Genomic DNA, 14,922 nt, shown 5'->3' with positions numbered 1-14,922 from the left:
CCAAACCAACTATTCCCTTCTGAGGAACCATCATTCCTAATCTCCAGGTGAGGGCTGGAGTTCACTCAAAATTATAACTGTTCTTTAGGTAGCAGAGATCAGTTCCTCTGGAGAAAATGGTGGACTCAGTGTCATTATACCCTGCTGAGGTCGCCACAGCAAATTGACACTGAGTGTCCAAGGCCGGGGCACCCGCCCAGAGCCTCTTTCTAGAGGCCGTTGTATTTATTTCCACAACGGGCCTTTTTCCTAGTCCTTTAATAATTCTCAAAGTATTTTCTAAAAGCAACAATAAATGAAGCAACCAAAATATCCCTAAAACCAGCTTTAAAAACAACAGCAGCTACTCAGTAAAATTTTAATCCTCCAGATCCCTTCTGTGTAATGAATCGACTACGAAGAAGACACTTTTAAAAGTCTAGCTGGAAGACTGAGGCATATACACTGATTGCTCAGATGAGCTTCACAATTGAGAGAATGTATCAAGAATTATCTGGTTTAGTTACTGATCACATATTGACATCTAGTTTGCTCACGTTCAAAACTTCACGTTCTTGTCAGATCCTCACTGTGAACTCTAAGTCCCTTTCCTAATTTCTCCTATGGGCTGGCGGAATAGGCAATTTTCATAATTTTCTATATGTTGTGATTTTATGTGTGTGTGAGAGTGAGACAGAGAGTATAGAATGTGTCTAAAATGAAGGCTCCTGCCTTCCAACCATAGTTTATGTGTTATCCTCACAGAAGCAAGAAAGTGCATTTAGGCCTCTGAAGACGGCTGAAATTTCTTTAATTTGTGACCAGAGTTGCCAGCTCTGGGCGGGGAAATACCTGGAGATTTTGGGGGTGGAGCCTGGGGAGGGGAATTACCTCAGCAGGGTACAATGCCATATCCACCCTCCAAAGCAGCCATTTTCTCCACTGATCTCCATCATCTGGAGATCATTTGTAATAGCAGGAGATCTCCAGGCCCCAGCTGGAGGTTGGCAACTCTAGTTGTGACATAATTTTTACCAAGGTAATAAACATTTTCCTGGCTTGTGGCACTTCATGCTCACATCACTGAATGTGCTTCCTTACAAAACAAAAATCCATACATGCAGAAAGCTAGATGTCAAGGGAAAGGATTTTACCAAATGTTTATCCTAGCATCAAGTTACCTCTGTGGTAACTGCCTCAGTAAGGGTTAGGGTTGCCAAGTTGGATCGACGCTGGAGTGGGGGACTCCAGCACCGCTCCGGGAGTGCTCGCATGCGCGCGAAGCGCACGTGCGCCACAACCACATCACCCGGAAGTGACGCGACCCCGCCGGGCACGCTGGGGCTGGGCCACGACCATCCGACGGAAAACCATAGGCGGGGAACGGGCCTCTGGGGCAGGGGTTTCCCTGCCCCCCCGTGGGGACTTGGCAAACCTAAATGATACACATGGATCAACTGATACTTCCTTTCCCCTGCAATGGTTCCTTGGTTCATATTTATTGATGTTCTGTGCAATAAAGAGAGTAGTTGCCAGAATTATCTTCACCTACCTTCTTTCTGTCTCCCTTTACCCCACCACAGCCTTCAGTGCAAAGGGTCAGGATCTCTGGCTTTATGGTAACCTATGAGGCTTTTCAAAATTTTGTAAGGGGAAAATAAAATTGTGCCACATCATACCTGCTCAGAAAGCAGAGGAAGCAGAAAGTGTGGTGAAATTCATTTTGCTACTTGGCTTGATACTACAGACAAGCAGCTTACTAGTTATGTGTATATTTGTAAACTATCAAGTGTTCATCTATATTCATCTTTTTTTAAAAAAAGTCTCCTTTTTTAAAAAAAGTGATATTGCCATTTTTTGAAACACGTTGTGCTGTTTAGCAGATATTCCAGGAATATCTGCAAATTGCACTGGGCAATTTTATTCTAACTGCCAGATAGGAAAATTATAGATGCAAAAGTGACACACCGAGGGGTGACTCAGTGCAGTGATCTGGTCACTTGAACTGGTCACTGGCTGGTCTAGAGGGTGAGCAAGGTGTGAAGTGATGATCATATCCTGGGAAAACAGTATGCTTAAGATAGGGATGATTGCCAATGTAATATATTGAATGTATTAACGTGAATCACCTAATTCACCTCCCATGTTAAGCTTGAGCCAAACGGAGGCTACTCAGGACTAAATTTCTATTGGTCTTATTATTCTTCAATAGCGACCAATCAGAACTGTTCCAGTTCCCTGCGAGGGTAAGACTCTCATTGGTCTTCATCCGCACAACCCTCATTGGTTGTTTATTGTAAATAGGCGTGGCTATGTTAGCCCGGGAATGTTTAAAAGGAGCCTAGCTCCCAATGTTAATATGTTCTGGTTATGAATGCGTTCAAGTGCTTGTTCGTTACTTCAATAAAGCTGATTCACTTTGCTGAAATCACTCTCCGGACCTTTGTTAGCGGCGATCTAACAGCCAAATTGATCCTTCCATGCCTTAAGAGTGTCTTATCTTAGCTAATCATTGAGACATTGCCTACACTTTTTAGTAGAGAAGGGACTAATTCACTTATCTTCCAGGTCAAACTATTCAGGCTGTTTCCCTTTTGTCATGCTGGGAAGTGTCATCAGGCTGAGTGGAATTTTGTTGGATCCCTATCTTAGTTTTACTAAAATACGGGGGTTTCCTTATGGATGTCTATATGCTATGGTATCACCATCCCCATAACAAATCCCCTCCTGCACCTCCCTTCCATGTTTATTGGTACCTTATACCTCTGAACATCAATTTGTAGGGTTGCCAGGTCCCCTCAAAGTCCCCAGCAGGGGGCTTTGGTGTGTGGTACTGGAGGGTGTGGGGCATCCCTAACATGATGATGTCACACAGAGGTGACATCATCACATTGGGGAGTTGTAATGTATTCATATGCAGACATGAGTATATGCGGATATGGGTGAATCATCCCATAGGGAAGCTATGCAAAGCTTCGTCTTGGACTAGGGCTTCAAGTCCAGGACTATTGGTCCAATCACGTTCAAGCGAACGGGAAGCGGGAACGTGTATGATTGGACCTTATGCGATCAACCTGATAGGTTGTTAAATGTAAAGTAGGAGTGGCTATATTAGCCGGGAATGTTTAAATACCGAACAGTTCTATGGACAAACTGTTCGGGCTATCAGATGTTGTACCGTGTTGGAGAAGTGAGCGTGAAGAAGAATAAACTTGAGTTTTGGCTGAAATCACTCTCTGACTCTTTGTTAAGCTCAGGACTTAACAGGAGTGGCATCTCCGCCTCTCCCCAGCAGCATTTAAAGCCATCCTTTAAAGGCTGCTGGGGAGGGGGAGGCTGTGCACGCCTGCATTCCAAGCAAATGCAGGTGCATGACCCCCACTGCTTTCCAGCAGCATTTAAAGCCTTGCTTTAAATACTGCTGGGGATAGGTGGGGGGGGGGAGGCCGCACACGCCAGCATTCCAAGCCCTGAATTCGGGTTTAGAGTGCTGGTCCCTGCACATGGTCCCTGTCTCTCTCCACCAGGGAAGAGGTGGGGAGGAGGCCCGGTGGATCCCTTCCAAATCAGGTAACATGTGCCAAAATGGGGGGGGGTGTCTGGCAACCCTATGTATTTTGACCATCCTATCACATTCATTAGATGTCCATGCCAAGGACCCATATGCAAACAATCTAATTCAGATAGGCACAGCCTTCATTATCTACCTAAGCCAAGTGCATGGGAGAGGAACCTCCACCACTACCCCCTCCCCCTCGACTGCTTGAGGCAGGCAATGGAACCAAAGAAGCAGCAGCACTTCAGATGGGTGAGCGATTTGACTGTCAAGCGGCTAGCCCACCGCTACCCAAAGGGGAAGGAGGATGGGTGAGCAGACCACCTTCCAAATGGCTGGCAAGGTAGAATAGGATTCTCCCCTGTGAGCTCATTTGTTGTTTTCTAATTTTATAATCCAATTCTATTGCATGTTGTATCATTATAGTATTGTGTTCTGTCTTATGTATTAATGAGAATGGCAGACTATAAATGAAGTAAATAACAGAACATGGTCACTAGCCCAATGTTTGCAAGTGGTCACATTTTCCCACTCTGCATGTCCTCTGCCCACATCAGATTTTTGTGCATGTCACCACTTTAAGAATCTTTCGTCATTTACCTTTGCAGCTTTATTTCTTCACGAGCTTCAAAGTCTGTCCACAGTTATTCAGACAGAAATATGTACTTTGCTATATTCCTGTGTTCTTTAATTTCCTTTTCTGTGCTGTATTTCTCTAGTGCTGCATTAAATATTGTATAACAGAAACTACCTCACATCATAATATACTTTCAGAGGAACTCCATATGCTACCAGGTTGTTCCAATTAACTTACTGCAGTTTTATGAAAATATACCTCACATATGAATATCAAAGAAACACCCACTTGATGCATAATAGCATTATTGTGTCATACCATAAAAACAGAATTTTTAAAAAGTGAAATAAACCAGCAATAGCAAATTTAATGATCAAAGTAAATCATGGTAGCTAATGATACAGACTGGATTGGAACATAATAGCTGGTATCCAAACAAAGGATACACACAAAAGAGAGCAGCACAAACAGCCAGGTTTAGCTTTCTTTTTTTGCCATAACCATTTCTGCTGCTGAAGAGAAAAGATAGGAGTTTAATCCCTTGTCTGAATCCTATCGAAATACTTTGAGATCTACAGGATGATTCTGAAATGTCTTACTGCATTGGAAGGCCCTAAAAATTTTTTTAGGAAAGTGTAAAAGGAAGAAGCAATGCTACCCACTTTTGAGTAACAAAACCACTGAGTAGCCTCCATTATGTTGCTTCTATTTTTTCCTGTTTACTATATATTCCTTGTGATGGATGAGCTCCCCCACCTCACCCCATGAAGGTTGTGTGTGTGTGTGTAAACTTTCAAGTTCTGATTTTTCCCCTGAGCGCCCCCCCACAGTGTATACAAAACAAGCTCCCCCCAGCCCTCCTAGCCATTGTTCTTCCTTGCAAGCCAATGTGCCCTTGCAACAGGGAAAGCAGATAGCTCCCTGAAGACAGACAAGGTCATATTGGGGGACAGTTCCTCCTGGAAGTCTAGGTATCCCTACGCATGCTAAGGCATGCCTTTGCTTCCCATGGTGATATTTATTTATTTGTTTGGTTCAATTTCTATCCTGCCCTTCCTGCAAGCGGGTTCAGGGCAGGTTACAACATTAATATAAAACAATAAAATCAATCCTTAAACAATGGCAATCAGACTACATCACAACTATTACGATGGTGCCCTGTGTTAGACAATTTGAAGTAGAAAGGGCTAAATCCCATAAGGGATTCCAGATTATAAGTACCCTACCTTGGGTAAACCAAGGCGGTTATCATTCTGTGTCCTCAAAAACTGAAGACCATGATTGATGGTACAGATGGTAACAGAGTGGTGGCAGGATGGTAAGAGGAGGGGCCAGATGATATTTGACATCTGCTGTATCACTCAAAAGCCTGGCAGAAGAGATCCATTTTACAGACCCTGGGGAATTGTAAAAGATCTCTAGCAGGGGATCATTTCACCAGGTTGGGCCCTGGCTCTGGTGAAGGCCAGACAGACATCTTTGGGGCTGGGAATCATCAATAAATGCTGATGTAATGAGCACAAGGCTTGATGAGGCACATATAGGGAGAGGCGATCCTGTAAGTATGTTGGTCCCTGGCCACTCAAGACCTTAAAGATAAGTACCAGCACCTTGAAACAGACCCAGAATTCTGTTGGCAGCTGGTGAAGTTCACGGAGCACAGGCTGAATGTGCACCCGTGAAGATGTCACTCTCAGCACACACTGCTGCATTCTGCACCAACTGCAATTTCCATATCAGATACAAGGGTAGTCCCACGTAGAGCAAGTTACAATAGTCCAATCTGGAAGTGACCATTGCATGGGTGGGAGGAAAAGTATGGAACCAGCTGCTGCACCTGCTGTAGGTAGAAAAAAGCTGATTTGGCAGCCACGTGACCTGAGCCTCCATAAATAATGAGGCATCCAGTTATCACACCAAGGTTCCTCACTCTCAGTGCTGGCATCAATAATGCCCCACCCAGAACCGTAGTATCACACAGAGGGGCTGGCACCATGTTTTCCCAGGCCTTGACCAGACAAGATGGATACGGATCAAAGAGGCAAGTGGTGGGCTTTACAGCTGTAAGGATCTTGTCAACCTCCTCCTGTGAGAGGCGGACAAAGTGGTCCAGAATGGGACCTGACATCGGCCAAGGAGCTTCGAGTTCCGCTATTGTATCAATAGTGACAGGGAGATCATGGTGGAGCACCAAGACTTTATCCATAGCGCACAAAAGCCTTACAGCCAATGTCCAATTCCCTACTATTTTGTTCGCCCTGTGGCAATGAAGTTAAAGATCAAGTCATTCTAAATAATTGGTCTGGGCGCACCTAAACAGGGAGATTGTGGAATGTTCAGTCAGGCCTTCAGGGCATAGTGGTCTGACCACAGCACCACATCTATGTGCTCCAAATCCACATCCAACCCCACCCCAAAAATAAGATCCAGCGTATGGCCTGCTCAGTGTGTGGGAGCTACTACAAACTGGGAGAGCCGTCCCAAAACTAAGAAGAGCTTTTACTTTGGCAAGACTGAATGTTCTTCCCTTGGCAGTTTTGGAGGGCAGATATAATAACAAATCATACTCTAATAGAACATGCAGATGCTCATACCATACAATCGAAACCATTGAACATATGGTTATGGAGTGCCCTATATTCGATGAGTTGAGGGCTAATTTAGTCACCCCTTTACATAAAGATATGGAACTGCTAAATGTGCGAGCCCATGTGTCATGGCTACTATCGGATACCAATGATCGTGTCACCCTCTCAGTGGCAAAATTCATAGGCACAATAATCAAATATAAGAGAAATAATACTAAGTTCTTTTAAAATATTTCCTTTGGTTCTAATTTCTGCTTAAGGTGAGAGCCGTATGAGCAGTCCTAGACAGACAGACAGACTGACTGACTGACTACCTAGGAGATAGAACTGGGAGAGCCCTAGTGCTGTCATGGAAGACACTAGGTCCCTAGCCTAAATAGAAGCAGCCTTGTCAGCATGGACATTGAAGTCCCCCAAGATCAATAATTTAGGGTATTTCAACACCCAGCCAGCGGCAGCCTCCAACAGGCTCAGCAGGGTATCTGCTGGTGTGTTAGGCGGTCAGTATACCAGCCAGATAGTCAAAATGTCCTTTGCGTCCCACACCAGGCCCACACATTCAATACCAGCAATTTTGGGGTTGTGGAGCACCCTAAAGAAGAAAGTCTCCCAGATCAATATCACCACACACCCCTGTCGTGTAGTCCAGGACTGGTGGAGGACTGAGAAACCTGGGGGCCCCCCTGCTTTTATAGCGCTGTAAAAGATTTGGGAGCAACACCAGAACTCTTGGTCAATTCAGCTGACATGATTCAATTGCTAAGGCAGCACTTGTCCCAGAATCCACCATGCTAATGCATATTACATCAATCATATACAAACTGATGTTGATATTAGTGGCATTTAGTTATTGGAAGGCACAAATATGGCAAGGGGCACAGTCCATCCAGGGCAAAGTCAAACCCATGTCTCACCAATCCAGATGTGGGGCCATTGGGGTCAGGGGTTGGAGACTGTGCGCCCAGGACATAACGGGAATGACCACAAAAATACTCTGTTCATTGAAAGTGCAAAGCTATTCCACAAATGTTTGCGTCCCACCAAACAATATGTTTAATCTTTTCCCAGAATATGTTCTAAACACATGCTTAATTTATCTACAATGTGCAGCATTTGCAAACTGCAGTTCTGTCACCTGTTTGAGTTATATGTTCTTTTAGTTCTTTCTTGAAATTTGTGTCCAAAAGTATTAACTGCAAAAGTAAAACTAATTTGCCAAGAATGAGGAGTTCTGTCGAATGTTAAAGACTAAAACTTTTTCTGGTGGCAACAGAGCATATAGTAAAATCCACTTTTTTCATATGGTAGTTATTCTAGATTAATCAGCATAGTAATAAAGCCGATTTTGCATGGAAATGGTCCCCAAAATCAAAAATTGGCATCTTCAGGTAAATGAATCTTTGGTGGCAGCCGGGCTGCCAATTAGAGTATGTGGAATCTGATTAGATGGATAAATGGTCTTATGCAGTTTAAAATAGCTTTATATGTTCAAGACTACAATCTTATCAGCACTCATGTGAGAATATGCACCAATAAAACCCATGGGACTTACATATGATTAGATAGAACATTGCTGAGACTCCCTGGCCACTGAACGTGAATGAGATTTTTAGCTGAAAACAGCAGCAGTTCTGATTTCTTGGCATTTTTTTTTAATCCTTCATTTTTACCTGATAGGTAGTACAAAAGCATGGGGCAAAATGAGGGTATTTTGTAGTGATGCAGTATGTTCTCTCTCTGTCTCTGGTTTAAGAGATATCAGGAGGGAAAGGGAAACAGGCAAAGCAGCCAAGGGCTGCAGTGTTTCGAGTAGCTGCTTTTGAAGTACAAAAAAAGCCTTGGCTGAAAATGAAAGTAAAAATTAGCTGCTGCAAAGGTCTTAAAGACACCACACAGTAAATTCCTTAAAAGGCTTAGATTGTTAGAAAATTGAATCTCCTCTATTCTTTCTGTTTTATGAAGAAAACCTCATCCGGCAACTATCTAGAGAGGGGAAAAACAAATCATGCCAATGGACAACTCTCTGGTTGGCAGCTGTGCTTCTCATGGCCTGGTTATATTTCCGTATTGTTGGCCCAGTGGTATTTGATATTTACAAAGAGAATACACTGTTATAATGCCTTAGTATTTTTTCAGACCCCTTTTTGTGCAGCCTATTATTGTCCAAATAATTGTGAATACCTTGTTATTCTTTCCCTTTAGGATTTTGGTGATGATGGGTCCCTATACATTACTAAGATTACTACAACTCATATGGGAAATTATAGCTGCTATGCAGATGGCTATGATAAACTCTATCAGACTCATATTCTTCAAGTGAATGGTAAGGAACATGTTGTAACTACAAGTTATGGGGTGGATTGTTTTGATTTTCTAATTCTATCAGAACTGAACTGCAAAATAGACATGATATATTTTTCTTAATATTTTCTCTTCTTTAAATGTGATTGCAGTAAAGTAAGATTTAACCAGAGCATATGGCAACCCTAAATAGTTAAATCTTATTAAAAAGAATAAGAAAGGCTGCTTGGTTTATTTTCTTTGTACACTGAGCTCTTTATGTTGTTAGACAATGTGTGTTCTTATATTCTATCTGTAGAATAATAGGCATTTATGGAAATAATGGCCTTGAACAACTATAATAATCATGTTATTGCTCAGACTGCAACAATCAATTTCTGTTGGTTCTCAAATTACACAGCTTGCTTTCCAAATACAAAGCTGACCCCATATTTAAGAAAAAATGGAACTTAGAGCACTGAGAAACCCAGTGCTTCCAGTGTGCTGTCCTAGAGTTACTGGGACTCAATAGCAATAAATTTCACTTTCTCTGTTTGGATGACCATTTTGAATTTTCTTGAGAGTGAAGGGATTATGTTTGTACTGCAAGCTCCCATCCATGACTTAACTAGTCCCTGCCCAATAATTCCCAGGGTTTTGGTTGATAGAGACCAAGCAGTCTTAGCTCGATTCCCTGTGTATGTCAAAATCTGGGGTGCAGGCAGAGGGAAGTCCAAATTCAGTCTGGGGTCTTGAGCCAAAAGGAGTGGAGCAGGAACCAAGAGCGAAAGTCCAAATCACAAACCAGGAGTGAGATCGTTCAAGCCAGAGTCAGAAGCTAGAGGAGAGTAGCAGGAGCCAAGAACGAAAGTCCAAATCACAAACCAGGAGTAAGGTTGTTCAAGCCTGAGTCAGAAGCCGGAGGGGGGTAGTAGGAACGAGGTCTAGAACCAGGAGGTGGAGTAAACGCAATGCATCATGGAGTGTGATGAGTTTGCTTCCACAAAGGAGCCAGCTAGAGCCTGAAGCTAAATAGCCCTCTGCTGCTGTTTCCAATTAGCGCAGCGGCACCAGCAGCCAAGTGTCTGTCAAAACTCAGGACTAACAGATTGTCTGCTCTGCAAATGAGCTATACGTTGCCTCGTTGCTAAGTCCTGCTGGAGTCGGTCTCGTAAGCCAGCATCTCTCGGGGGCGAGTTGGGAGGGCTTTCCATCTGTGGCTGCTCCTCGTCAGTTGTTTCTGAGCCAGGTGCCAGTGCAGGCGGTGATGGCAAATTGCTGATTTCTGCCGCTTCAGAGGGGCCAGCTGTGGGTTCTGCTGGAGCTGGCAATGGCCCTTCCTTATCACTCATGACAGTGTACTGATGATTGCTTATTATAACATTTCTGACTATGGGCTAAAGTTGGAAAATTACTACGGATGAGCATGAACCGAACCACAAAGCAAAATTAATCACAGTTTTTGCCCTGTTAGTGGTTTGTGAAACAATGTCTGTGACGGGTCTACCATCATGAACTTCCACAAACTTTTAAAGCCATTTGTGGCGGTTCATGGATAGAGCAGAAAGCAGGGGTTTCCTTTTAAACCCCTGCTTTCTGTTCCCCTCAAAAGCCTCAAAAACAGCTGAGCATCAGGGAGTAGCCTGCCTCCGCCACTCAGCTGTTTTTCAGGCTGTCTTGTGCAGTCTCTTTAAAGTTTAAAGCCCAAAACAGCTGAGTGGCAGAGAGCAGGCTGTTCCCTGCCACTCAGCTATTTTTTGGGCTTTCTGCAAACCTTGTTTAAAGGTCTGTGTAGTTCATATCACTACACACAATGGCATGATTTTACAGAATTCCTGCAGGATTATTTTTATCTCTGCTCAAACCAGATTGTGCACTAATGAGTCTACTAAGATTTATACATCATAGCTAAACTGGTTTAAAATTTGAAGCTTAATAGCTTGGTCAGATGAAGCAGCAGTTTAATGGATTGTGTCTTTAAATATAACCACTACATTCTTAAACATAGGAAAGGAAGTCAGTATATAGTCCAGGAAAATGATTAATTAATATAATGGCACTTGTATAACAGAAGAGTCAAAATAAGGTTAATGAGATAATGAGGCTTCGTTGATCTTTAAGATCTAATGTGAGAGTCCTTTGAAAATAATTTAATTGGATTTTAAGCACTTTCATAATGTGTGCATTTTTGTTCAGATGAACTCAGTAGAGATTCTTATCATATTTTTTCAATCCTTTTAACATTTTTAACACTGAATAATTTCCTTTGTTTTCTGTTGTTTTTTCTCTGCATTAAACTTCACATTCTTTTGTGTCTCAGGGTGGGAATTATTGACTTCTTTACAGAAGTGAAGGCAGGATCAAAATCTAAGGGTAAATCACCATAATGACTAAATTCAAACATCACATAAAAGTATGGTTTAATTAAATTAGCTATGGTTACTGGGACTGTCTGAGCAGAACATTCCACTAACTGTGGTGGGTTGTTGTTGTTCTTGTTGTTCAGTCGCACAGTCGAGTCCGACTCTTCGCGATCCCATAGACCACATCATGCCAGGCCCTCCTGTCTTGCGTCGTGCTCCGGAGTTTGCTTAATTTTATGTTCATTGCATCTATGACACTGTCTAACCATCTCATCCTTTGCTGTCCCCTTCTTCTTTGACCTTCAATCTTTCCCAGCATCAGGGTCTTCTCCAGTGAGTGCTCCCTTTTCATTTGGTGGCCAAAGTATTTGAGTTTCAGCTTCAGTATCTGGCCTTCCAAGGAACAGTCGGGGTTGATTTTTTTTAGGATAGACTGATTTGATCTCCTTGCAGTCCAGGGGACTCTCAAGAGTCTTCTCCAGCACCATAATTTAAAACAATCTCTTCTTCGGCACTCAGCCTTCCTTATAGTCCAACTCTCGCAGCCATACAGTACTACTAAGAATGCCATTGCTTTGACCATATGGACTTTTGTTGTCTCTACTTTTTATTATGCTGTCTAGGTTTCCCATTGCTTTTCTCCAAAGGAGCAGGCGTATTTTAATTCCATGGCTGCAGTCATCATCTGCAGTTATCTTGGATCCCAGGAACATGAAGTCTATCACTATTTCCACGACTTCCCCTTCTATTTGCCAAGGAGTGATTGGGCCAGATGCCATGATCTTAATTTTTTTGATGTTGAGTTTCAAGCCCACCTTTGTGCTCTCCTCTTTTACCCTGAGCAAGAGGCTCTTGAGGTCCTCTTCACTTTCTGCCATTAGAGTGGTATCGTCTGCATATCTGAGGTTATTGATGTTTTCCCCACCAATCTTAATTCTGGCTTCTGAATCATCCAGACTGGCATTTCGCATGATGTACTCTGCATATAAATTATATAAGCAGGATGACAATATATATCCTTGTTGTACTCCTTTCCCGATGCTAAACCATGTTCAAGTTCAAGTTAGCCTTTTAATAATAATAATAATAATAATAATAATAATGATAATAATATACTTTATTGTCATTGTACATAGTACAACGAAATTAAGATGCAATCATTTTGGTGATCTACAACTATACTCATATACACTCACACAACCATTCACAACCATCTCATAACTCCCTTAAGGTTCACATTGCAACTTAAACCACCAATGTCACCCAAATTAAAATAACAGTACAAGTTATACAAGTTATTTGCTTGTATAAATATGAGCACCCCCGAGCTCATAGCCTGGTAGTGACAAAAATATGAGGAAGTGCAGGAAACAGAATCTGAAGCATTAATTCAGATTGACAACAGCGGACAAATAGACAGCAGCACTCTCACTTCATCTACCCCTGGTTAGTACTGTGCAGAAGAAAGCAAAGGTTAACCACTTCTGATCATATCTTTGCTCAAAAGCCCTATGATGAGATAATCCAAAATGAAAAAAAGAAATAGTGCTGAAAAATAGAACCCCCAAGTTGGATGGCAGTCAGTCAGCTACTGGGGAAGAGCTCAGGACAACTACGAGTTCTGTTCTTAATGATACAGCTGGATCAAAGCCCAAAGGATGTTCAGTTGTTGATATGTATGGATTCAAAAGGAAATTCCAGAGATGCTTGACACATATAACATGGAAACAAATCACCAGGAGTAAATGTGATATCAGTAGAGCTATTCCAAGCCACAAATGTTCAAGCTGGATTCAGAAAAGGAAAAGGCACTAGAGATCATATTGTAAACTTATATTGGTTACTGGAGTATTCAAGACAATTTCAAAATGCTATTAATGATAGGATGTTATGGTGGTAATTAATTCATAGGGTCGCTATATTCAGAAGTGATTTAATGGCACCACACACAATGCATTAGTTACTTTTCTGGTAGAATGCAGTGACACCTTGAAGACCAACAAAGGTTTATTCAAGGTATGAGCTTTGTTGGTCTTAAAGGTGCCACTGGACTCTAAATGTGTTCTGCTGCTTCAGACCAACACGACTGACCACCTGGAACTATTTTCTGGTAGAGGCATGTACCAACAAGTCTGAACAAGTTAAAACCAGTCATATCAGGACACAGCTTCCTTCTTCTGCAACAGAAATCACTGAGTCAACTTTCCCCTTTAATCTGCCTACAGGAGCATTTCTGTTTTAGTTAATGGCCTTCTTTAGCCTCCACAACCTGCTCTGAAAAAACCAATGTTACTTCAACTAGGACAGGTAGATTCAGAGGCAGAAATGACTTACACCCACAGTAAATGCTCTGTGCATACACTTGTATATATACAATTTGATCCAATTTCGTATGAATTCTTCCCTTTCCCACTAGTTCTTTTGCATGTGGGATTTATTCCTGCCATCCCTCCACTACATCACTAGGCCTCAATCCATGTGTGCAGAGTTGTGCACATGTGCAGAGAGCTGTAGACATATATTTCTGTCCATGAGATAACTGAGTCATCCCCTGAGATTATGAGCTGTAGCATTAAAGGTAGCTACATTTTACTTTAATGCTTGCATGCAGCCCTAGAATATCAGTTGTGTTCTTTTTCCATAGGAAAAGTGTGCACAGCATCAGATGATCTGAGTATTAAAATTTAATTAATAGGGATACAGTGGGAGTGAATAATCTAAAGAGATGGGAGTAAGCGATCCATTTTAATTAAAGGGATTTAATTAGAGGGTTTTACTGTTAATGCAGCGATATATTTTAAAATTACATCACACAATAGCTTTGTTTTACTGTATAAATCCCAGATGATGTAACAGTACAGTCATAAATTATTAAATATAAGCTTCTGATTGCCAGTCACCCAGGAAATCTGGGTTTTTTCCTGTTGCTAATTATGTATTGATTTTTATTCTTCCGTTTTTAATTTAGTTATACAAAACCACTGTACAATGTTGCTGTAAAATCACCTATAAAACCAGCAGAATGTGAACATTGCCTTTATTTACTTTATTATTAATTGGAGCACAATTAATTTGACCAAACATAGCAGAAGAACTTGGACAAAGATCTGGGGATATAGCCCTCGCAATCCCCTACATGTGCCAAATGTGGGCGTGAGTATAACAGGGCTCTGTTAAGCTCTGTAGGAATGATTGCGCCTTCAAAGTATCTTTCACATCATTCCAAGCAAAAGAAGATACGATTGTTCTTTTTATTACTAAACTTACAGCCCAAGAGACATCATTGCTGCTTTTAACAATGGAGGGATTCTTTAAACTTTGGTCTGTCTGCTCTCCTACACCCGGCCGGTTACAGATGACACAAAATACAGAAAAAGACTAGCAAGGCTTGTTATTTGCCACTTTATTATGACCTGTTCTTTTTATTACTAAACTTACAGCCCAAGAGACATCATTGCTGCTTTTAACAATGGAGGGATTCTTTAAACTTTGGTCTGTCTGCTCTCCTACACCCGGCCGGTTACAGATGACACAAAATACAGAAAAAGACTAGCAAGGCTTGTTATTTGCCACTTTATT

General features: G+C 41.9%; 1 protein-coding gene across 1 annotated transcript in view; it reads left to right on the top strand.

Moving 5' to 3' along the window:
• The window catches only part of FSTL5 (follistatin-like 5), a 337,288-nt gene that overhangs the window by 230,124 nt on the left and 92,242 nt on the right, over positions 1-14,922 (top strand). The window contains exon 6 of the mRNA XM_015414569.1: positions 8,903-9,023. Coding sequence (XP_015270055.1) covers positions 8,903-9,023 — 121 coding nt within the window. The remainder of the gene's footprint in view (positions 1-8,902; positions 9,024-14,922) is intronic.

The sequence above is a fragment of the Gekko japonicus genome, unplaced genomic scaffold, assembly GCF_001447785.1.
Source record: "Gekko japonicus isolate JY-2015 unplaced genomic scaffold, Gekko_japonicus_V1.1 scaffold579, whole genome shotgun sequence".
NCBI classification, from domain to species: Eukaryota; Metazoa; Chordata; class Lepidosauria; order Squamata; family Gekkonidae; genus Gekko; species Gekko japonicus.
The sequence above is the reverse complement of the archived record's forward strand: the minus strand, read 5'-3'. Positions and strand labels throughout refer to the sequence as shown.